Source organism: Trematomus bernacchii, unplaced genomic scaffold (genome assembly GCF_902827165.1).
Source record: "Trematomus bernacchii unplaced genomic scaffold, fTreBer1.1, whole genome shotgun sequence".
Taxonomy (NCBI): Eukaryota; Metazoa; Chordata; class Actinopteri; order Perciformes; family Nototheniidae; genus Trematomus; species Trematomus bernacchii.
The window spans coordinates 5,904,444-5,927,235 of record NW_022987588.1 but is presented as its reverse complement, the minus strand read 5'-3'; the positions used below and the strand labels follow the sequence as shown (position 1 = coordinate 5,927,235).

The 22,792-nt window shown below is 41.4% G+C and overlaps 1 protein-coding gene across 1 annotated transcript in view; it reads left to right on the top strand.

Moving 5' to 3' along the window:
• LOC117481242 (probable phospholipid-transporting ATPase IH) overlaps window positions 1-20,559 on the top strand; it is a 36,278-nt gene extending 15,719 nt beyond the window's left edge. Inside the window, exons 6-29 of the mRNA XM_034128868.1 lie at window positions 2,430-2,558; window positions 3,807-3,910; window positions 4,262-4,312; window positions 4,455-4,519; window positions 4,617-4,698; window positions 4,789-4,939; window positions 5,705-5,902; window positions 5,992-6,165; window positions 7,374-7,540; window positions 7,807-7,878; window positions 8,852-8,925; window positions 9,028-9,131; window positions 9,700-9,881; window positions 10,306-10,539; window positions 10,981-11,158; window positions 11,236-11,338; window positions 11,780-11,925; window positions 12,319-12,378; window positions 13,007-13,134; window positions 13,237-13,372; window positions 15,157-15,222; window positions 15,464-15,567; window positions 15,668-15,833; window positions 19,448-20,559. Coding sequence (XP_033984759.1) covers window positions 2,430-2,558; window positions 3,807-3,910; window positions 4,262-4,312; window positions 4,455-4,519; window positions 4,617-4,698; window positions 4,789-4,939; window positions 5,705-5,902; window positions 5,992-6,165; window positions 7,374-7,540; window positions 7,807-7,878; window positions 8,852-8,925; window positions 9,028-9,131; window positions 9,700-9,881; window positions 10,306-10,539; window positions 10,981-11,158; window positions 11,236-11,338; window positions 11,780-11,925; window positions 12,319-12,378; window positions 13,007-13,134; window positions 13,237-13,372; window positions 15,157-15,222; window positions 15,464-15,567; window positions 15,668-15,833; window positions 19,448-19,720 — 3,147 coding nt within the window. The 3' untranslated portion in view covers window positions 19,721-20,559. The remainder of the gene's footprint in view (window positions 1-2,429; window positions 2,559-3,806; window positions 3,911-4,261; window positions 4,313-4,454; window positions 4,520-4,616; window positions 4,699-4,788; window positions 4,940-5,704; window positions 5,903-5,991; window positions 6,166-7,373; window positions 7,541-7,806; window positions 7,879-8,851; window positions 8,926-9,027; window positions 9,132-9,699; window positions 9,882-10,305; window positions 10,540-10,980; window positions 11,159-11,235; window positions 11,339-11,779; window positions 11,926-12,318; window positions 12,379-13,006; window positions 13,135-13,236; window positions 13,373-15,156; window positions 15,223-15,463; window positions 15,568-15,667; window positions 15,834-19,447) is intronic.
• The last annotated feature ends 2,233 nt before the right edge of the window (window positions 20,560-22,792 follow it).

Below are 22,792 nucleotides of genomic sequence, written 5' to 3'. Positions count from 1 at the left end.
CACATGATTAAAATGAGCACCACTTTTACCAGCTGCAATAAACACATTCATGGATTTATAATCATAATCCAGTAACTCGTATGATTCTAAATTGGGCCTATATGCTTACCGAATACTGTTGCTTTTGGTACTTTGTAGTTTATTTGATGCCTATACTTGTAATACTTGTGTACTTTTACTTAAGAAAGATTTTCAATGTTGTTATTCCCTCAATTTGGTGTTGCTACTTTAAGGAAAAGATCTGAGTTCTTAGCACCATGAATAGTGTGCTATAACAGAGTAAGACGCCCATTCATACTATTTTCTTAATTGAGTACTCCTACAGTATTTATGGAAGCAGATTAATATTTCTTGAGGAAAAACAGGAAGCAGCTTCACTGAGCTGCATATTAATCTGCAGATATGTATCTCATGTCAGCGCAGCGTGAATAAAGCGGAGGTGTCAGAGAACATGACGGGAGTGTCGAGCTCAGCAGCTCCTATGTAGATGTTTAGATACTACGCTGTATCTCAGTCTGCCTTCAGCATTGTGTGGAGGGTATTTAATGAGTGCAGGTACATGTAATTCTGCTGCGTCTGCTTCTCCTGTCAAGCGTGCACAGAGTGTGTGGGATGTTGAGGGTCAGAGTAGAATAAAGCGCCCTGCTTTAAAGGTTACAGAGTCTTATAGTATGTGTTGCCGTAGCAGCAGAGGTGGACGAATTAGTAATACAGTAGTGTAGGTCTCTATGACTTTGTTAGGATCCCTTTTAGCACTAGCATAAGCATGGGCTATTATTTCTGGGGTCCACTCACATACAGTCAAACACACAGCTGCACACTATAGCCACATACATACTACATAAACAAAGCAAATCATCTCATGTTATTAACAATCAAGTACGGAAGTGAAACACAAATGATCGTACTATTAACCATTATTAAGCCAAACACATCATTAACAATCCAGAACAAAAAAATAATTACTCATGGCAAAGTCCTTGTCTGAAATGATCTCACAAATAGATATACAAACATTATTTTAGTCCTGTTTAAGTTTAAGTCCTGCATTCATTTATTTATTTTACTTGTTTATTAATTTATGTATTTATTAATTAATTCATTTATTTATTTAAAGGTGGGGTAGGTAAGTTTGAGAAACCGGCTCGAGATACACTTTTTGTTATATTCCATGGAATGCTCTTAACATCCCGATAGCAATGAATATCTTAAGTGCTTTGACAACAAATCCATAAAGAAATGTCATCTGTGGAAGCCGTAGTACTGTAAAAAGCACGACCAATCATTTTAGCCGGCCCGGCTAAAATAACTGGATGGCCTACCTGCCTGTCAGCCTTCCATCTGTGCACAAACTCATCTCGTGCCCTCATCATCCTCATGTGTGCATTCGTGTGTGTTGGAGGAGGGGCTCTGTAAGGAAGTGGCAGATTCTTTCCGGCTGTGTTTTTTCTAATTCTAGCGCACTCGAGCTGGTTTCTCCAAAATTACCTACCCCACCTTTAAGTACAAAGTTATTAGCATTATTTTATAATTTGAGTAGCAGAACAAAAAACTCAAAAACTCATACTCATTATAAAGAATGGCCAGTAGGGATTCCTTTATGTGTACATTACTTTTATTTTGCAGCAGTAAAGCTGGAGATAACTTCAATGAGTTAGTTAGTCGCCAGGTATCTTAATCCATGAAAGCACATCATAATTCATTATTGGTTTATATTTTTGTATGAATAAAACTTACCTGCAAAGTAGCTAGTAGCTTTTGTTGACAAATGAATGTACAGGAGCCAAAAGTACAATATTTGCTTCCAAATTGAAGCAGAGTGGAGCATTACATAGAGATATACAAGAAAAAGTACCTCACATTTGTAATTAGGTAAAGTACTTGAGTAAGTGTACTGTGCTTAACAGCAGTGTTCACTTCATGCCATTAGTGGGGAAAGACATTTGTCATCAGAAAACAGAAACTCTCTCTCTCTCTCTCTCTCTCTCTCTCTCTCTCTCTCTCTCTCTCTCTCTCTCTCTCTCTCTCTCTCTCTCTCGCTCTGTCTCGCTCTCTCTGTCTCCCTTTGTGTGTCTTGCAGCGTTCTCCGTACCAAGGTTCCTCTCTCCTGTAGATCAAACAGAGAGGATTAGAGTGTGAATCGGGAGCAGGAATAATGATGAATATATTAATCATGCAAAATCAGAGAGCGTGTGTCATGTGTATGGTCACCGTGGAGATGGGATTTATCAGAGTTTAAGCTGCTCCACTCGCATAATCCGTTATGCAACTTCTCAATCCTTTGGGGAAAAAAAAAATGAGCAGACGTTTCCCCTCAGGTCTGTCTGTCTGTCTTTCACTGTGTTTATCCGAGGCTCTCATCATAATACTCATTTATTATTTATGTGAAAGCCATTAATGTGTGTCCTGTGTGTGTGTCCTGCTGTCAGGTGGGGGACATCGTGGTGGTGAGGGAGGACGAGACTTTCCCCTGCGACCTCATCCTGCTCTCCTCCAGCCGCCATGACGGGACCTGCTACGTCACCACCGCCAGTCTGGACGGGGAGTCGAGTCACAAGGTGCTCCCATCAGGGGGGGATTTATATATGATGCTACTTGATTCAAAACTTTATCTCAAAACAGGAAAGCATTGGGATTTAGTAGGTCTTTAAAACATGTGTTTGCTAATTTAAAAGCCATTTGGTGGCCTATGTACTGGGATTAGTCTCTGCTGCAGAGGACCATGGTTCGAATCCAAGCCAGTAACCAATCCACACGTTATCCAGTCTTTTCCCCCCCCTTTCAACTCTGGCCCAAAAATTAATCTCAAATAAAAATGTCCAATTCCCTTTCCAGTTTGTCACATCTGAGAATTCAATGATTTTCTTTGCCGTACATTATTGATTGATTACATTTATTTGATGTGTTTGATGATTTAAACAACTAATATAGCACTGCAGTCAGTATATTGCATAAACTGAATATCTCTGATTTTTGTCAGAATCTCGTCACAAAGTGTAAAGAGTAGTTCAGGATTTTTGATTTTCTAATATTTTACTGGATTTGAAACTGAGTATCTTTGATCCCAAAACAGGATCATTGGGATTCAGTAGGTCTTTAGGTGATATGTAAGCCAAATTGAGCAAGTGAAATAAATATCAAACACTTCCCGTTTCTCAAAATCTAAGAATTTGGTGATTGATTGAAAAAACACAAATAACTATCTTTGTTTTTTCATCTTGTCGTCTCAGACAATTTGAAGCCATTGCTTGATGGCTTTTTTCAGTCATTTCTGACACTTTTTTGAGAACAATCATTCAAGATGATCATGCGCAGATTTATTGATTTGAAAAATAATCAACACATGAACACAGACACAGAGATGCACAATGATATACAGTAAGTGACACACATGTGGCATTTCATATTTGCGCTTCTACTCTGATGTTCATCGCTGTCACTCACACGCATGGCTTAGCACACACACACACACACACACACACACACACACACACACACACACACACACACACACACACACACACACACACACACATATATTAGTATCCCAGAGCGTATGGTGGAGTACTACAGCCTCTCTCCTCACACTCACCCTCGGGCCGACCCCCTGATGAGCGCCCCCCCCCCCCCCCCCCCCCCCCCGCCATGCTGTTCTATGCTCACCACCCCGCCTCGCTCAGTCGTTTAGAAAATCTGCCAGAAGCCGTACTGCGGTCGCCAGATGAACCCTGCTCTCATTAGTGGCTGCGGGTGACATTTCCCTCTGTTGTCTTCTTCTTCCCCCTTCCTCCACCCTCCTATCTCAGACCTATTATGCTGTACAAGATACCCTGGCCTTTAGAACGGAGCAGGAGGTGGACTCGCTACACGCCACCATCGAATGTGAACAACCACAGCCTGACCTCTACAAGTGAGTGTGACACCAATCACTGATGCATCTTCGTTCACATGACTCTGTCTGGTCTTTGAAATCACTTACCTTTCATGTGATTTACTTTCTTTTGTATTACTTTTTGTTTGCATTACTCTCTGGGTTTTATTATGTGTTTGGTTGCTTTCTTTATTTTCTGTGTGTATTGAATGTGTTCTGTTTTAATGGAAAGCACTTTGTTATTATGTTTGAAAGGTGCTATATAAATAAGGATTATTCTTATTCTTAGTGGTATTAAAGTAGTAGTATTTATTTAATATTATTTTTCTATAATGCACAACTGTTTCTTGTCTGACTTTCATTGTGCTGTGATTTTCTTTCCTCTTGCAGATTTGTGGGACGCATTAATATTTACAAGGACAAAGAAGAGCCAGTGGCTAGGTGAGTGTACTTTTTATCCTAGAAAGGTTATTAATTGTATTTGTTAGTGTAACGTTTATTGACAAGGCCAACTGTCTTTCTCAATTCATCAAATGCATTTATTGTTTTTTCTCAATGAAAACATTCTGTTTCTTTCCTGCAGACCACTTGGGGCGGAGAATTTGCTCCTCAGAGGAGCCACACTGAAGAACACACAACATATTTATGGTAACAAGCAGATTCACTGTTTAATATCTCTTGAATGTTTGAGCTATGAGGCTGATATCAATCGTTTCTTGATAACCTCTTTGTTATCTCCCCTCAGCTGTTGCAGTCTACACTGGTATGGAGACTAAGATGGCGCTTAATTATCAGTCTAAATCTCAGAAGCGCTCCGCTGTAGAAAAGTATGATCCACGTCCACACTCTTCAATTTAATAGTATGGTTTATACATTCCCTGTTCCCTCCTCCTGATCTGTGCCCTCTCTCTCTGCAGGTCGATGAATGCCTTCCTCATAGTGTACCTGTTCATCTTGATCAGTAAAGCGGTCATCAACACGGTTCTGAAATACGCCTGGCAGTGGTCTCCAGACAGAGACGAGCCCTGGTACAACCACAGGACGGAGAACGAGCGCCAGCGACATGTGGTCCGTACACCAACATCATGTATTTTTTATTTATTTAAATGTTGTACAGGCAAGAGATAAACATATATTGTAAATTACACAACAGTATGATGAGAGGACAATATCTACTCACACAAAATACAAGTAAATAAATAAATTAATGAGACAAAACTAAGTTAACAGGATATCTTCAACATTTCAAATTACTAGGTCGACAGTACAAGAATCAAAAACTCATGACATGCAGAACATATTTATTCTTCAATATTATCACACTCTCTCTTAAAGGTGGGGTAGGTAATTTTGAGAAACCGGCTCGAGTGTGCTAGAATTTGAAAAAACACAACCGGAGAAAATCTGCCACTTCCTTACAGAGCCCCTCCTCCAACACACGAACGCGCACATGACCAATGAGGGCACGAGATAAGTTTGTGCCCCGATGGAAGGCTGACAGGCAGGTAGGCCATCCAGTTATTTTAGCCGGGCCGGCTAAAATGATTGGTTGTGCTTTTTACAGTATTACGGCTTCCACAGATGACATTTATTAGGAATGATATTCATTGCTATCGGGATGTTAAGAGCATTCCATGGAATATAACAAAAAGTGTATCTCGAGCCGGTTTCTCAAACTTACCTACCCCACCTTTAAAGCTAATTGTGTACCATTTCATGTTGTGTTGTGTCACCTTTTAATAGTCTGAAAAAATGTTTGTATTGTAGTGCCAAAAAATGGTCTCTACAATGAATTATAACAAAGTAATTTCCCCCTTTCCCTCCTTACTCCAGGTGATCCGAGCCTTCACAGACTTCCTGGCCTTCATGGTCTTATTTAACTACATCATCCCAGTGTCTATGTACGTGACGGTGGAGATGCAAAAATTCCTGGGCTCCTATTTCATCACATGGGATGAGGAAATGTTCGACGAGGAGCTGGGAGAGGGGGCTCAGGTCAACACCTCGGATCTGAACGAGGAGCTGGGACAGGTACATGAGACGCAGACGTTTACACACAGTATCTGCATGTAAACTATTTAAAGACACACTCTTATCCTACCCTCTTCCTTCCCTCCCAGGTGGAGTATGTGTTCACTGATAAGACAGGCACTCTCACGGAGAACAACATGGAGTTTATTGAGTGCTGCGTCGATGGGAACGTCTACATCCCACATGCCATCTGCAACGGCCAAATCCTCAGCGCTGCCTCCAGTATAGACATGATTGACTCCTCACCCGGAGGATATAGGAGAGTAAGTGTGTGTGTGTGTGTGTGTGTGTGTGTGACAAAGTAAACAGGCTTCTTAATCCAGCCTGAATAGACTCTTGGCTGAGCTAACTCAAATAGAGATGGAGAGTAAAGAAAAAGCTTCACATATAAGTGAGTAAGACGGTTGTAGATTAACTAACATGTCACATTTTCAGGCAGGAGGAGCATTAAAGTAATTATATCTGACATTTTCATACAAACAAATGTCTGTTTTGCTGATAAACACAGAAGGGATGCGGCGTGCACATCCAGTTTATAACCTCTTTGTAAACCGTAAGTGTTTGCTGTGTCTTACATGGAGAAGAAGTCCTCTGGTGCACAGAAAAGTGATGAGCCTTGCATTTCTGCCTGTAGCAACAGTGATTTGTTTAGATTTAATAGGAGCAGAATTGTGTAGTCAGCACGAGCAGCAGAAGCCACCACAGATGACCAGAGAGAGAGAAAAGAGCGCCCTGCGAAAATTAAAATGTGCAGAAAACTTGAAAGAAAATGGATATGCTGCTTTATTGCTCTGTGATTCTGGCTGATGACAGTGATGACTTTATAGCACCAACAATGTATATTTAATTGCAAGACACTGCAGAATTAGTTCATACAAAATGGAGGAAACCACAGACTAATAATAACTTATAACACTCCTTGTTGTTAACCACCAACTATGTGCAATATGTGCAATATATATATATGCCGTTAATAACTGTGCAATATATACCTGGCTGCTAAATCCTCAGAACTGTTACAGGATGTGTTTTTTGTAAATTGTGTAACTTTTTTGTAATCTTTAATATATATATATATTATTTTTATTATTTATTTTTATTGTTATGCATGCTACTTAGGTAACATTAAGCTGTCTTTGGCTCTTTTCTGCTGTAACAATGTAACTTTCCCCTCTGGTATCAGGTATTCTGTTTCGTATTATTCTCATACTGATATTCTGAACAAACTGTGCTGTTGTATTAGCTGTAAAATGTCTTTACTGTAGGGTATTTTATTATTTGTACAGCACTTTGCTCGACCAAAAATAGTTATAAATGTGCTATATAAATAAAACTTGATTTGATTTGATTTTGATTTGATTTGCAATTTTATATTTTTTTTTAATAATGCATCTTAGACTGAAGCCTTGGATTCCTAAAAGTAAAAAAGCTGCAGTGGATTACTGTTTAATGTACGGCTTTGTGTCTGCAGGAACACGAGGATCTGTTTTTCCGGGCGCTGTGTCTGTGTCACACGGTGCAGGTGAAGGAGGAGGAGACGGTGGAGAGCATCAAGAGGGGCATCCACCAGGGCCGGCCCACCTCCTTCTACATCTCCTCCTCTCCGGATGAGGTGGCGTTGGTGGAGGGAATGAAAAGGTAAACACACTAAAACAATTTTTTGCTTCACAAGCTATTTCTGGTCAGGATGTGACCCGAGGCACATGTATAGTAAGACACGCGGTGCAACATGTCATATCACAGTTTGTTGATCTGCCCTATTGCTTTCACAGATGTAGTAAGTGTATGAGCTGTGATCAGGTTACACTCAATGCGTCACAACACCTTTGAATGTGAGTAAAGTGTATATTGATACTCAGATCTAAATGAATAATTTCTCCCTTTCCCCTCACTCTTGTTGCCAGGCTGGGTTACACCTATCTGAGACTGAAAGACAACTACATGGAGATCCTGAACAAAGAAGATGAGATTGAAAGGTTGGTCCTTTAAAGGTCTGCTGTGGTTACACCGCAGGAGATGAAGTGGGAGTAATTCATTTGATGGAGTTGTGGTCATACATCAGCCGCCTGGAGAGAAAGGGCTCTCGGATTGTGTTACATGTTCAACAGAGCTCACAGAAAAGAAAGTACAACCATCAAAGAGTGAGCAGACGGTTGTTTTTAGAAACTGCTCAATCAGATCAAAATGCTCCGACTGATGTTGAAGAATGAAAGGCAGCGAGATCCCATTAGAGAGTGGTTTTGTGGGAAGTGTGTTTTGATCCATAGGGAGTGCTCATGTAAGCAGCTCTCTCTCCATCACTCTCTGCAGTGGCCTGTCAATACTGAGCTATTTTAAGGAAGCAGGGGAGCTGAGAGGGGAGAGGGGTGGGTGGGGGGGGGGGGGGCACCCAGCAGATGTGAAGACTTTGGCAAAAGGTTACATTCTCACATGTGCTGTTTTTAAGCAATTCAAAGGAAATGTACATTTTTTTGGACCTTTTATACAAACTGGGCAAGACATGTTTTAAACAGCAGGGTCATGTGATGTGCTTTAAAGGGAGATAAAGGTGCAGCAAAGGTAAAAGAGTTATCATTAAAAGTACAGGCAAGTGAAACAAGTTTTCAAAGTAAACAATTGCAGTTAAAATAGGAATCATACAAAAAAGACCACAGAAAATACTCCTACATTTAGAACCACAATTAAATAAGATTGAATAAATACGATTTTTGTGTCCAAAAAAGTGACCTAACTGACAACTGAGGAACAGACAAATCATAGAGAGTAGGAACTTACCAAAAATGTACAACCTGTGTGCGAGGACATCAAAGCTGCCCTGAAGTGGATTTATCCAATTCTATTCACAAGACGTTGAAGAAACCCAAAAAAGAAGATGAATACAAATCTGAAAAGATATTACAAAGGTCACAGAGAGTACCCCATGTCATGCCAACACTGTCTCTCCTTCAGGTTTGAGCTGCTCCATGTGCTGAACTTTGACTCTGTCAGGAGGAGAATGAGCGTCATAGTCAAGTCCAGCGCAGGTGAAATACACTCTTTCTACTTACATTTTATAAATCCATGATTGGACACTTGAATTCTTTTGCAGTTATTTGAACCTGTTTTTTGTGTGTGTTGGATCTCAGGAGAATACCTGCTGTTTTGTAAGGGGGCAGACTCGTCCATTTTCCCCCGAATCGTGTCTGGGAAGGTGGAGCAGGTGAAAGCCCGGGTGGAGCTGAATGCTGTCGTAAGTGCACAGTTTAACCAATACAGTATATAATGGGATTTATGACGCATTGTTTCAGGCCTAGTTATTAGAATCAGAATCAACCTTTATTAGTCTCACAGCGGGGACATTTACAGTGTTACAGCAAAAGTGGCATAGCAGGTAAAAAACATGCAATATACATTTTCTTTAAAAAGCACATATTATTATCAGAATCAGAAACAGTTTTATTACCAGGTTTACACATACGAGGAATTTGACTTGACGTCATGGTGCGTACATAAAACATGAATTAAAAACACAGGTGGGGAACTAGAAACAAATATTAAAAATAATTAAAAATATAATACAAATATAGTCAAATATAACAGTATTTACATTGCAATGGAATGGAATGAAAAAAGGAATGAAATATGATTATTAGTAATAAAGTCCAAATAAAGACAAATAAGTACACAACCATGGCAAAAAAATTAGTAACAGCAATTTAAGTAAAACTAAGTGACATAAATGACAAAATAAAGTAGCATGAATGCATCCTTATATACAGTAAAGACCCTCCATCTTTTTCTTCTTCTCTGTAACGCAGGAGGGTCTGCGGACTCTGTGTGTCGCCTATCGAAAGCTCTCAGAGTCCGACTACCAGGAGGCGTGTCTTCACCTGAACGAAGCCAAGCTGGCCCTGCAGGACAGGGAGCAGAGGCTGGCGCAGGCCTATGACATCATCGAGAGGGACTTTGTGCTTCTGGGCGCTACAGCAGTGGAGGACAGGTTGGTCGCCCGAGAGAAAAAGAGAGGGAGGTGGGAGAGAGAGATGGAAATGGAAGGGGGAGGAGGGGGAAGATTGAAAAACAGTGCAGCAGCAGGGGAACAGAAGGGGAAGATTAATGAGTCATGAAGCCGTCTTCAAAGTATAGTAATGACTCATGAGGGCAAAAAAAGATCAAGGCAGTGTTGAATGTAGACGCGTTTTGGCTCTTACAAGGTAGACTTCAGGGTAGTGTTCCCTAGCTGATCGATCAGCTGCCTGACAGTTTGACTCCCTCCTAGATACACTGTTGATGGGCAGGAACAGGGGTGGTCGTGCATCGATGAGTTATCACCAGTTTGTAATTAATTGATTGAGGTTCTGATGGATGCTTTAACCTTCGCCACTGGAGGCGGCTGAAACACTTATTGACTTATTGACGCGCAGGCTCCAGGAGAAAGCAGCAGACACCATCGAGTCACTGCACAAGGCTGGGATGAAGGTTTGGGTCCTGACAGGCGACAAGATGGAGACGGCGGCGGCTACATGCTACGCCAGCAAGCTGTTCCGCCGCAGCACCCAGATCCTGGAGCTGACCAAGAAACGCACGGAGGAGCAGAGTCTGCACGACGTCCTGTTCGAGCTAAACAGGACTGTTCTCAGACAACGCTCTATTTCTGGGTAAGGGATAAAGCATGTTTATATATCTACAGAGCTGTTTTTCTTCTTTTGGAACATTTAAAAACATTGGAATTTTGTAAAACATATCCATCACAAATGTAAGGCTTTGACAATGCTTACATGACTTGTGTTTATCCAAACAACAGTCTTAAACCCAAAGGTATTCAATTTACAAAAAACTAAAACATTTAAGAAACTGGAAACATCCAACTTTCTCACCACAACTGTAAGAAATGAATTAACATGTTTGATCTAATACCAAATCATATCAGTGTTTATATCAATTTGAACTGTAATGATGTGCATACACTTATCACATAATCACAAATGATATTTCCTTTCCTTTAACACCTGGACAAAATAGGGGAATATCTGCAGATGGATCTATGATGTGTTGTGTGAAAAGCTCCCTGTTGATCCGCCTGTGATATTCTCTCCCAGGTTGTCAATGGACTGCCTGGACTTCGGTCTGATCATCGACGGGGCCACGCTGTCTGCAATCCTGAAGGCGAACCAGGAGGGCGCCGGCTGTGGAAACTACAAAGAGATCTTTCTGGAGATCTCTCGCAACTGTAGCGCCGTGCTCTGCTGCCGCATGGCGCCGCTGCAGAAAGCCCAGGTGAGAGCGCTGCACTTCAGTATACAAATATCACCTAAATGAAAAACAGTGGTAATGACTGAAGTTTTTTCCCGCAGATTGTGAAGCTAATTAAAGCTTCCAAGGAGCATCCCATAACCCTCGCTGTTGGAGATGGTGCCAACGATGTCAGCATGATCCTGGAAGCACATGTGGGCATCGGTGAGCTCATTTTAACACTGTTATAAGGAGTGCTGCTTCTATTAGAGAGCAAGATGATTTCTAAATCCTACTGATATTGATATCTGAGAGTAAAGCAAATTTAATAAAGATCTATTTATGTTTTTTGACACACACAAACATTATGCATCTTTTCTCATTAAAGATTAGTTTTTACTCATTTCATTGGAACAGTAAAACTTTAATAATTATAATCAGTAAAACATACTTAAACATAATTCAGTTAATAAAACATGTATACAATAGATATATTGTTGGATGTTCTGCTTGTGTACTGAAAACAATCAAATATTTGTTTATTTTGACCTATATTATAGTCGGGTTTTGGGCGGTTAGTTGGGATCTCGTCTCTATTTTTATAAAACCACCTTCTCATGCCTAAGTTAGATTCCTGCTCATATTCTATGTCCTTTTTTCCTCAAGGCATCATGGGTAAAGAAGGCCGACAGGCGGCGAGGAACAGTGACTACGCCATCCCGAAGTTCAAACACCTGAAGAAGATGCTGCTTGTTCACGGCCACTACTACTACATCCGGATTGCAGAGCTCGTTCAGTACTTCTTCTACAAGGTACGCGCTCCACACCGGCTCTCACACTTTAATCACTTTATCCTAATTCCCAGTGAGACACTGAGTTACAAAGAGCCAGATTTTGCAGCTACTCTTGACAGATTACTGGATTCATGAATCCCCGGTGTGACGTTCTCTCCTGGATCCACGGCTGTGATGATCGCGTGGGCGGCTTCACAGCGAGCAGCGCCCTGCCAACTGATTCATTTTTTTCTTTGGCAGGCCGGCTCTCTGCAGCCCACTCAGTCAGCTTATAGCACACAATCTCTGCAGAAACAGAAATGTGTAGATACTAGCATTTTTAGATTCTTTAAATCTCCTCACGTGTACTTGTCACAAGCTTATCACTCTCTCTGTGTGTTGTTGTTTTTCCCTCTTCTTAAATCTTTCCAGAATGTATGCTTCATCTTCCCTCAGTTCCTGTACCAGTTCTTCTGCGGGTTCTCCCAGCAGGTAAGTACTTTAGTTAGGGCTACAGTCAGTGTCATGATTTAAACTAGTTTCACACAGAAATTAATGCTTTTTAAATGTGAACTTTTAAAGCTGCAATAATTAGTGTCGCTTGTTGAAAAACCTACAGAGAATTATCACCCTACTCTGCAGTTCCCTGACAGCTTTACTGAATATTTTCCCCTTCTTTCTTTTGATTTTACGGCCCACAAACTCCATTCTCATCAGCTCAGTTCAGTTTATTCACCAAACCGACATAATCGAGACATGTGCTCCCGAATAAGCTTTCTAAAATGTGAGCATTTGGGCCCAGAAATCAAAAAGTTAGTATTTAAAAAGTTATGTTTAATAAGACATTGAGTAGATGTTAGTGCATTTATCATACAGTAACACTTACAACCTACAGTACAAAGCCCCTAAGACCAACCAAAGACCACAAGTAAATGGTCCCAAAACATAAAAGGTATCAGGAATCAATGTAGAATGGCATTGATAAAAGGATCTGATAGATCGATTAAATCTCAACAATTAAAAAAAGCGTATTCTGAAACCCTCCTTTAGTTCCAGATGTCTGATACCGCCTGTATTCCTGTCTTTATTGTAATGATTATATGGTCTTCCTCCTCTGCAGCCTCTGTACGACACGGCGTATTTGACGTTGTACAACATCAGCTTCACCTCGCTCCCCATCCTCCTCTACAGCCTGGTGGAGCAACACGTCACCATGGATACGCTAAAGAGGGACCCCTCGTTGTACAGGTCGGCATAAAAAAAACCCCACTATGTATACTTTTTCTGTAACTTTTCTGAGGTTTTTTGCATTTGCTCATCCGTTCTTTTTCCTGCCTGTGTTTTCTTTAGGGACATAGCGAAGAACTCGCTCCTCCGATGGCCCGTCTTCCTCTACTGGACGTGCCTGGGTCTGTTTGACGCTGTTATCTTCTTCTTTGGTGCCTACTTCCTGTTTGACAACACCACCTTTACTAGCAACGGCCAGGTGAGCCTCTCTCTCCATGTCAACAGAGGCACTGAGATATATCATTTAATGGAAAAGAGTAGAACACACAGTCATGAGTTATTTTGGCCCTTTGTGGGGTGTTCCAGGGAAATTAAAAGAGAATAATGGACACAAAGTCAGTGCTTCATCCATCTCCATTGGATTGTCATGACAGAGGAGTTAAGTGTTGCAAGATGACTCGTGTTTTTTGTTTATTGTGGATGTGTAACAGTAAGGTTTCTGTCCCAGGCCCATCTGTAGGTCAGCAACATTGGATCTCCATTCATATCGACTACGCAATAGCATCTGTCTCTGTATTGTTAATTTGTATCATGTCAACTGTTTTTCGATTGTCCTGTTTTTTAAGTTGAAAGTTGATTCTCTTTTCTCCCCCCCCTCCTTCTCTCTGCTTCCTCTCTCTTTATTTTGCTCCTTCTCTCTACTCTTCTTCTTCTTCTACCTGTTCTTCTTCCTCCTCAGCTTATGACCACCAACACACAGATGGTAAGCCTGTCCCCCTCCCTGTCAGCTCTCTCTGTCTTTCACGCTTTTTTAGTTCCTGTCGTACTGTTTAAGCTTTCAGTTTGACCGTTTCATCCAATTTCATCCCTTCGCATCATCCATGCACCTTCATTTGAATGTGTAGTTTTCTAGTGCTCCATTATTCCCCTAATCTCTGTAAAGCCCTGAATCCTACACAGTACCCGATCTTAACAACCTCCACTGACATAGTAGAAACCTTAAGGCCGCTACACACCCACCTGAGACCAAAGAACGCGTACCGAAGGCGTCCCGACTTTTATGTCAGCTACGTCGCCTGCATCGCCTACGAACACACCGCAAATACTTCAGTCGACGAGTGGCAATAACTGTCCTTACCAGCAGGCAGCGGTAGTGTGAACAGACAATCAGAGTGATTGCTTGGGCCGACTTTCTCTGACCTCCCGCGGCCGATTCAACATGTTGAATCGGCGTCGGGAGGCGTCGGGAGGTGTGAAAAGGTGCCGTAAAGAGACGACGGTGCGGGACACACCAACCTGAGTAGGGCGCCGCGAATGCCCGACTGCCTCTGACGGCCTCTGACTCCCAAAATCGGGTTGGTGTGTAGCCAGCTTTAGATGCTCCCCCACGTTTTCCTTGTGTTTCCTTGTGATAGCAAATCGAGTAATGCTAGTATGTGCTATAGATCAAGATCCTACATCTGTTTGTTGTTCTGTGTTTGTGCATCTGTGTGTGTTTGTATGTCCATGTATTTGTGATTTGGGGTTTATTGAAATCACTGCTCAATCATCCAGGGCTTGGCTGCACTTTTCATTCGGTACTATTTGTGTCTACGGGTGACAAACAAACCATAATAAAGCAGCTTTCAAACGGAAATTCTCAGAAATGGATTAATGAATGAAGGAGTTTTCTAGCGAATATAGGTACCAACAAACAGCTGTGGTTATTATATCAATTCCCAGCTTTCTTCGTCTTGATCTGTCTCTCCCGCCTTTCATTTCCTCCCTCTCAACGCTCATCCCATCTGCTCGCTCCGGATGTCTGCTTAAACCTTTTCTAGGATTTCAGCAGGTAGATTTAGATGCAAAGACGTGAAGTGAAAATAGTCTCAGTATTTTGGCACAGAAGCCTAAAAGAGTACCCTTTCTGAAACATCACCTCTCACTGCTTTGTGCTCATATATGCACTGTCAATAATTCGGTTCACTAATCCATGGATGCAGGGTGATTGGGATGTGGTATTGATGTGGCCGCTAACTAGCTTCTTCCACTTTTCCCTCGCAGATGTTTGGGAACTGGACCTTCGGGACTCTGGTCTTTACTGTGCTGGTGTTCACCGTAACGCTCAAGGTGGGTTTCTAGGAAATACATTTTTATGGAAAGAGAAACTCCATTCAATTGCATAATCCCTCCATTTAATAGAGTTATTCACCATTACATATGTGCGTCATCGTATGCGAGAAAAAGCTTGCGGCACACATGTTACGTCAATGATGGACTCCAGTTTGCACAGCAGTAAACCCTGAAGGCAGAGTTATTGACTCCATTGACGTGCCGAGTGTTTATTATGTGTGTATTCTGTTTGTTTCAGCTTGCCTTGGACACACACCACTGGACCTGGATCAATCACTTTGTCGTCTGGGGGTCGCTACTTTTCTACGTTATTTTCTCTCTTCTGTGGGGAGGAATCATTTGGTATAACAATCTTCGGTTTTCTTTCCAAGCATACGTCATCTTAATTGTAATTATTAGGACATTTCTGAAACCCTTTTGTGTCCTTCCTGTTGCTGCGCAGGCCCTTCCTGAACTACCAGAGGATGTACTACGTGTTCATGCAGATGCTGTCCAGCGGCCCCGCCTGGCTCAGCATCATCCTGCTCATCACGGTCAGCCTGCTGCCAGATGTCATAAAGAAAGTCCTCTGCAGGGCCTTGTGTCCCACAGCCATCGAACGCGCACAGGTAAGATCTTTGCACCAACACCACAGTGAAAGGGAAGCTTTAAATTGTTCCCGTGTTAGGTTTCCCTTTTAGAGGCTTCTGCTTTGCTAAAATCATTAACCAATTAATACATTTTTAGGAGCGTTAAAGTGTGCCTTTTAGCGTAATTACAGTGTAGAAAATGACCTGATATAGTAGGTAGAATAATCTCCTATGCTAGCTGATGCATAATATTTGGACTTTAGGAGACCGTATGAGTAAGCTGCACATCTTTCACACTCAATTAATCATCCAGAAAGACCATTAGGATCCCTAATAGCTTCGAGCAACAGCGTGATTTAGAATGACTTCCTGTTCCCCATGGCCTAGCCTCACCTTCAAAAGAAAGCTTCGTGGAGAAATGAATGAAAGGTCTGACAGATTTCTGACAGATTTCTCCCTGCTGTGCTTTTTCTTCTCTTTTCTCCCCTTCTCACTGCAACCTGATGGACCACAAATCACACCATCTTGCATCGCTCCCCTCTCCCTTTCCCTTTCACTCACCTGCCTCATCCTGCTTCTTTTTCCTCCCCCTTCATTACGTTTCCTCTCTTGTTTCCCCCACTGCTCCTGTGTGCCTGTGCCTCTGCACTCACCCGGCAGTCCTCTCGCCCGTGCCTTACCGTGGAGCCGTCCACCATCTTCATGCTTTCTCAGTCCTCCAGCAGAATGAGTTTCTGATTGGCCCAGAGAGACGAGAGAGGAGCAGGAAGAGGAGGTGACTCTCTCTTTTAAGCCCTCTGTATGCATGCTGGCATGTCCCAGTTTAAACCACTGATCACTGTCTCAACACACTAACTCCTAGCGCTGATCAAATACAGAGGGTTTGGTTTGTAAGGTTAGAATGTCTCCTGACCTTTATGAAGTTACATTTTACATTATTATAAAGTTAGCTTTTTGTGTTATATTTTGTGTTTAAGATATTTAGATTTCCTGCCATGTTATTGTGTCTTTCTTATTGGTACCTTATTGTGTTTTTGTATTATTATTTTGACATTAAGAGTAAGTTAGACTTACTGTTGGATCTGCTGACATCATTTCACAGGTTTTAATTTCTTTCTTTAGAAGTGTTGTTGTTGATCAATGTCGATTGACATTTAGTGTGGATACACTGACACATCTCTAATGTAAATGTAGCTTCAGTTTATCGGTTTAAGCTAACCAACCGCTACATATCGATAATATGAAACTAAAAGCAACACCAATCTTTTTCTCTAGCTGCATGGATGAGATAACTAAAAAACACTGTCCTTTAAATCAATATTTAAGCAACCTAACCCTCTTATTTTCATACACTTTAAGTACATGAAAACTAATGAGAATTTTGTCTTTTTTGAGGAATCAGATTATATTGAACATTTCAGTCAATCCATCCAATCGAAAGTATTACTGTACCTGGTTTCTTTCTCCTGAGCACTTGTTACTTTTAACTCAAACTTGAGTCTTTCTGACTTTGCTCATTGTGTGCTGCTGCTTTAGTCCTGATATGAATTATTTTCAGTCTATAATATTGTATTGCTGGTCAACAAAAGAATGATTGTGGTCACTTTAATAGTTTTATGTACCTTTAAAGGTGGGGTAGGTAAGTTTGAGAAACCGGCTCGAGATACACTTTTTGTTATATTCCATGGAATGCTCTTAACATCCCGATAGCAATGAATATCTTAAGTGCTTTGACAAAAAATCCATAAAAAATGTCATCTGTGGAAGCCGTAGTACTGTAAAAAGCACGACCAATCATTTTAGCCGGCCCGGCTAAAATAACTGGATGGCCTACCTGCCTGTCAGCCTTCCATCTGTGCACAAACTTATCTCGTGCCCTCATTGGTCATGTGCGCGTTCGTGTGTGTTGGAGGAGGGGCTCTGTAAGGAAGTGGCAGATTTTTTCCGGTTGTGTATTTTCAAATTCTAGCGCACTCGAGCTGGTTTCTCAAACTTACCTACCCCACCTTTAAGTATTTTTTCGAAGAGTATGTTTCGATATAGTAGTTTGATATTGTGGCTGTCTCGTCTTAGTCATGGAAAATGTTGTGGAGCACCGTTAGCCATGAAATTAACGCTGCTTTAACGTCACCCACAGAAGGTTAGGACAGCAGGGGCCCTGGAGGTCTGTGCTGGTGGAGGGGGGAGTGATGAGAGGAGCCCACTCCGCCCTGATAGGACCAGTGAGGGAGACAGTGGAGTTAAAGCTGCTAGGACCTATGACTCCATGATGTCACGCAGCCACAGCACCCCTCTCAGCAAACCCTACAGTACACCCCTTTAGGTGGGCTAGGGTCACCATGGTAACAGCACACAGAGGGAGCCGGGTGTTAATGCTGCTGCCGTGATGCTTCCTGCTGCTCTGCTCTGCATGGGGCCTGCTGTACGACTGTGGCTGTTGGAAGGGGGGGGGGGGGGGGGGGGGGGGGGGGGGGGGGTGCCTGTATAACTGCATCAACATGAGAATTATTTTCTCTCCGTCAAGCTTACTTTCAGGAATCTCAATCTCCAATTAACTCTGCAGCGCTGGATGCAAAGTGTGCTGTGCTGCTCACTGCATGTGGGATGGGAATGAACTTGATCTGGGTAGCAGCCAAATGAGAATTTGATCCTGGCTTGATCCTTTATTAGTCCCAGGCTACTTTAAAGACCCATTGCCACCTGTCATGTGTGGACCGCAACAAGTGTGAGACTGTTGTGACTCCTCTTTGGTCCTGGACTGTAGCTTAAGTGATGAGAAAGTAAGCTCAAGCTCATACTGAAGGTTCTTGGTCAGAGGAGGTTTAGTTGTGATGTTTCAGGTGACTGTCAGGTTTTAGAGGTTCAAACAGATGTGATTAGTATTTAGGTAGTTACTGAGGTGATGTTTAAGTCATTACTATTAACCTAATTAAGGTTGCCCAAGCAGCTTGTATCTGAAAAGTATTTTCTTGTCGCAGGAAAACTGATGACATCTGGTGTCGAAAGATGGAATAGCAAATTTGAATTTTGTCTTGATTTCATATGCATGTTTAATCTAACAAAACTACCAATCATAATGAACATTTTCAGAGGGTTTCTCATCATGGATCAGTCAATTTTGTCCAGTTTTACACTTAATGCATTTTCTTTTTTTACTGTTTGTTCAGTAAATGTGTTTCAAGAGTCCATAACAGGGAGTCATTAATACTCTTTAACTAAGCATCTGGATATTAAGCTGCAACAATTAGTCTACTTATTGATTAATTGAGCACACGAAAAATAATTGAGGCAGTTTTCAGCCTCTTACTTAAGAAGATTTCCTGTTTTTTTCAGTCTTAAAATACATATAATTTGGAGTGACAAAACAAGTTATTAAAAGATACCTTGACATGTATCTAGAAAGTAATCTACAGTTAAAACAATAATAAAATAAAATAATGAAGTTGCAGTTGTATCTGGATGAATAAGACATTAACATTTCTAAATGCAAGCCTGCTGTTAGATAGAAGGCATTGAGCCGTCTCACATCTGATGTTACTCATATTTTCTCTGATATAATCTGCATGAAGCAATTCTTTCTTTTGATGTCCTTTTCCAATTATTCATGTGTTTTGAATGACCTTGTACTAACCGTGTCCTCAATCTCTCTGCAGGATCATGAGAAGCTGTCGGTGGCTGTCGTGGCCGAGTCGACTCCACTGTCCTCTCGTCGGTCCTGCAAAGGCGCGAGCACAGACTCATCCCGCCTCCACCTGGCCGCTGCAGAGGTGCTGTCGCTGCGCAGGTCTGATCCCCTTCCCCAGAAACTACTGGTGCACTTGACAGAGGGTGGAGGGGCAGACCTGCGCCCTCTCAGCCCCTACATTCTCCGTCTATCAGGGGCGGGATTCGCCTACTACGCTCCAGGGCCGGAGACCTCCGTGTGAACCAGGCTCTGAAACTGTGTGTGTGTGGATCTGATGGGCTGAAACGTAGCAGGATGTGCGACCAAGGTCTGTGTCTCAAGGATCGAGGATTTATTGAGCAAAACATAAACATGTTCACACACACGTCAACCTCCATGCTGAGTTCACCATGTGTATTTTCTGGGCTACACCTGAGTGAACAACCCTTTATATATTACAGCCCTGACGCCTCATCTTCATACTTTGTTAACTATTTTTTTATTCAGTGTCATCCCCAAGTCGTATCAAAGTTCCTACCCAAAATCTTACTTGAAAAAGTCTAAGAACAAAAGGGGAACTTGTGCAGAGGTGCATTGTTTCATGCACTTAGGAACTGTCCTGTTTTAACATGTCAACAGGCCTTTTTATATTCCTCGTTCTTATTTTCAGTTCTTGCCTGTTCCTCCACTTTTGTGTCCTTTTTGCTTCTTTGTGAATGTTTGTTTAAAAAACATATGTACAGTAGTCTGGCCAAGTCAGGGGCAGCCGTCAAGCTCAGCCCTTTAGGTGTGCGTGAGTGTGCATGTGCGCGAGTGTATGCATGATATTTGCCTGTTACCGTATGTTTGTACGTGACACACCTTTGCCTTACAGGTAGCCACACAGCAGCAGGCTAGGAGCCAAAGGAGAAAGGTGTTAAAAAAACAAAAAATAAGTGGTGTATTACAAAGCCTTACCCACACACACACACACACACACACACACACACACACACACACACACACACACACAAACACACACATCAGCTAAAGGGAGAGAAACTGGGGAAATCTGAAGAGGGATGTGCAGTATTCTCGCCGCCCTGCCTTAATTCATACATTTTTTGTGGATTATATTTATAGTTTGTTTTGTGAGTGGTTAGGGTTAGGGTATAGAGGGCATACATGTCTGGTACAGTGTGTCCGTTATTGTTTTTCTTTTTCTCTCACAATTGTGTCCACTTTCTTATCTACCAGTGTAGCATGTCGGATCTCCCTGCTGCATGCTGATCTGCTCTTCTTCTTCTCTGTTTTTCCTTTATCTTCCTTCGTCCCAAACAACATTCATCATAAACCATATCTCAACATTCTTTTCTTTCTCCCAAGAATGAGCACACTGTACCCACTCCTGCCCTCATGTGGCCGTTAAGGGTAACAACAGCAGCCCAATACTTTATTTATGGATGTCTATTCCTCTATGTTGCATTGTGCTTGTGTGTTTGCTGCCATGTTATTTGTTAAGAAAAATGTACTGTAAGAATGCTAATGTCATGTTGTCACCTTATAAGGGTTTTATCTCTGTGTTGCATTATCCATGAGTCTATTTTTTCTGTATTCTAAAATTATTGATGGCGTTCACTGTTGATGTATGGATGTAACTTAAAGAAAAACCTTTTGATATATTATTATAGTGAGATGGGGTGTTATATTAGACTGTTGTGAGTAGGAGGGAGACTTGAATCGGCGATGTCACAATCAAATCACTAGAATGTCGAACTGATTTATCCATCATGTCCTCCAGCTGACGATTGTAGCTCATAATGGATGAACCCCTTTTCTGCATTTCTAACATCCTCTAAAGTCCTCTTTGTCCAAAGCATATCTGTCGTGTTGCACAGCAAGTGACGGACTCGGGAAGTCTTGAATGTCAGATTACGAAGCATTTTTGTATGTTTATACAGTTTATTTTCATACACATCACCATCTGCCAACATGTATAGATTTAAAAAACAATTGTTCAGTATTTTTTTACTGGGGCACAGATAATATATCAGTTTGATTGGAGGTCTGGATTTGTCTCAGTTTTCATTTAAAGCCCACAAGCCTCTACAAGTGTTTGAACTTGGGGGGGCTCAACGTCCTGACCTCAGTAGATTATTAGAAGGGCCTTGGTGCTTGTTATGCAGTGTCCCACCTCACTGTGTTGTTGCCATACTGTTTCAGACGTTTTCTACATGTCACACATACCAATCCTACCACTATATTGCTACAGTATAAGGTCTATATTACTTTATTTTATTTAATGGGGAATTCTTTGGAGTCATTCTTTAAACACAGTTTATCTGAGTCCTCCACAGCTCAGTTTTTCTCTTCTACTTGTCATTTTTGTTTTGTCCATTGTGAATATTTATTTTGTTACTTTTGTATCCCAGAGAGAAGACTATATTTGAACTCTGTTAGAATGTGTGTTCAAGTTTGTAACCAAAATTAGAGCAACATATACGTTATATGATTCATTAGAGATTTACTTATAGGTCTACACACTGCACTTTGTTCTACAACAGATCAGTTTCTCCCTAAAAGAAAAAAGGTCTTATCTGTGGACTGGGGTTTATAAGTGTTCACTCTTCCTCACAAGTTATTTTTCTAAGAAGAATGTAGTGGGTGAGAAAAAAAAGTGACCAAATAACTTGACTAGGAACGGACTGTCTGTAGCCTCTGTCTCAAATGGGTTTTATCGCACCAGCCTTTTACTGCTGATCAGAATGTCAAACTGCTTTTTCTAAGTCCATCAGCAGGACAGCAGGTGCTCATCTCGTCACTCCTGAGCCTGGCAAATGTCTGAAATGTCGACTTATGTGCTCTGAGCAGCACGCCTCATATCATACCTTCAGTACAGCACTGTTTGTATTACTAAACAGGTTTTGAGAATTTACTTTTTTTTTTGGATAAAGATTTTAAAAGTTCACCTGTTCACTTTTTGCCAGCCTGTCTGTAGCAAACGAAGGCAAAGCACTGTATTGTCATTATGCTTGTAATAAAGAAAGATTGAAAATACTTCTCCTCCTTGTTAATGTTCTATATAGGCCTAATTATTGTCATATTCTGTATTCTTTCAGACACAACAGATGGGATGAGATAGGATTTTATCATGGATCACAACAAATATCTCACAATAAGTTGGTCATTGGGAATTTCCTGTAACTGGATCACATAAGTGATTTGTTAGAAAGAACAGACTCGCACAGTTATGCATTTCTATTTTTTTATTTATGCACAAGGGACCTTATGATTTATCATTACCATATTATTCATTTCTTAGTTGTTGTTAAATGTTAAAAATATGTTCTATTTG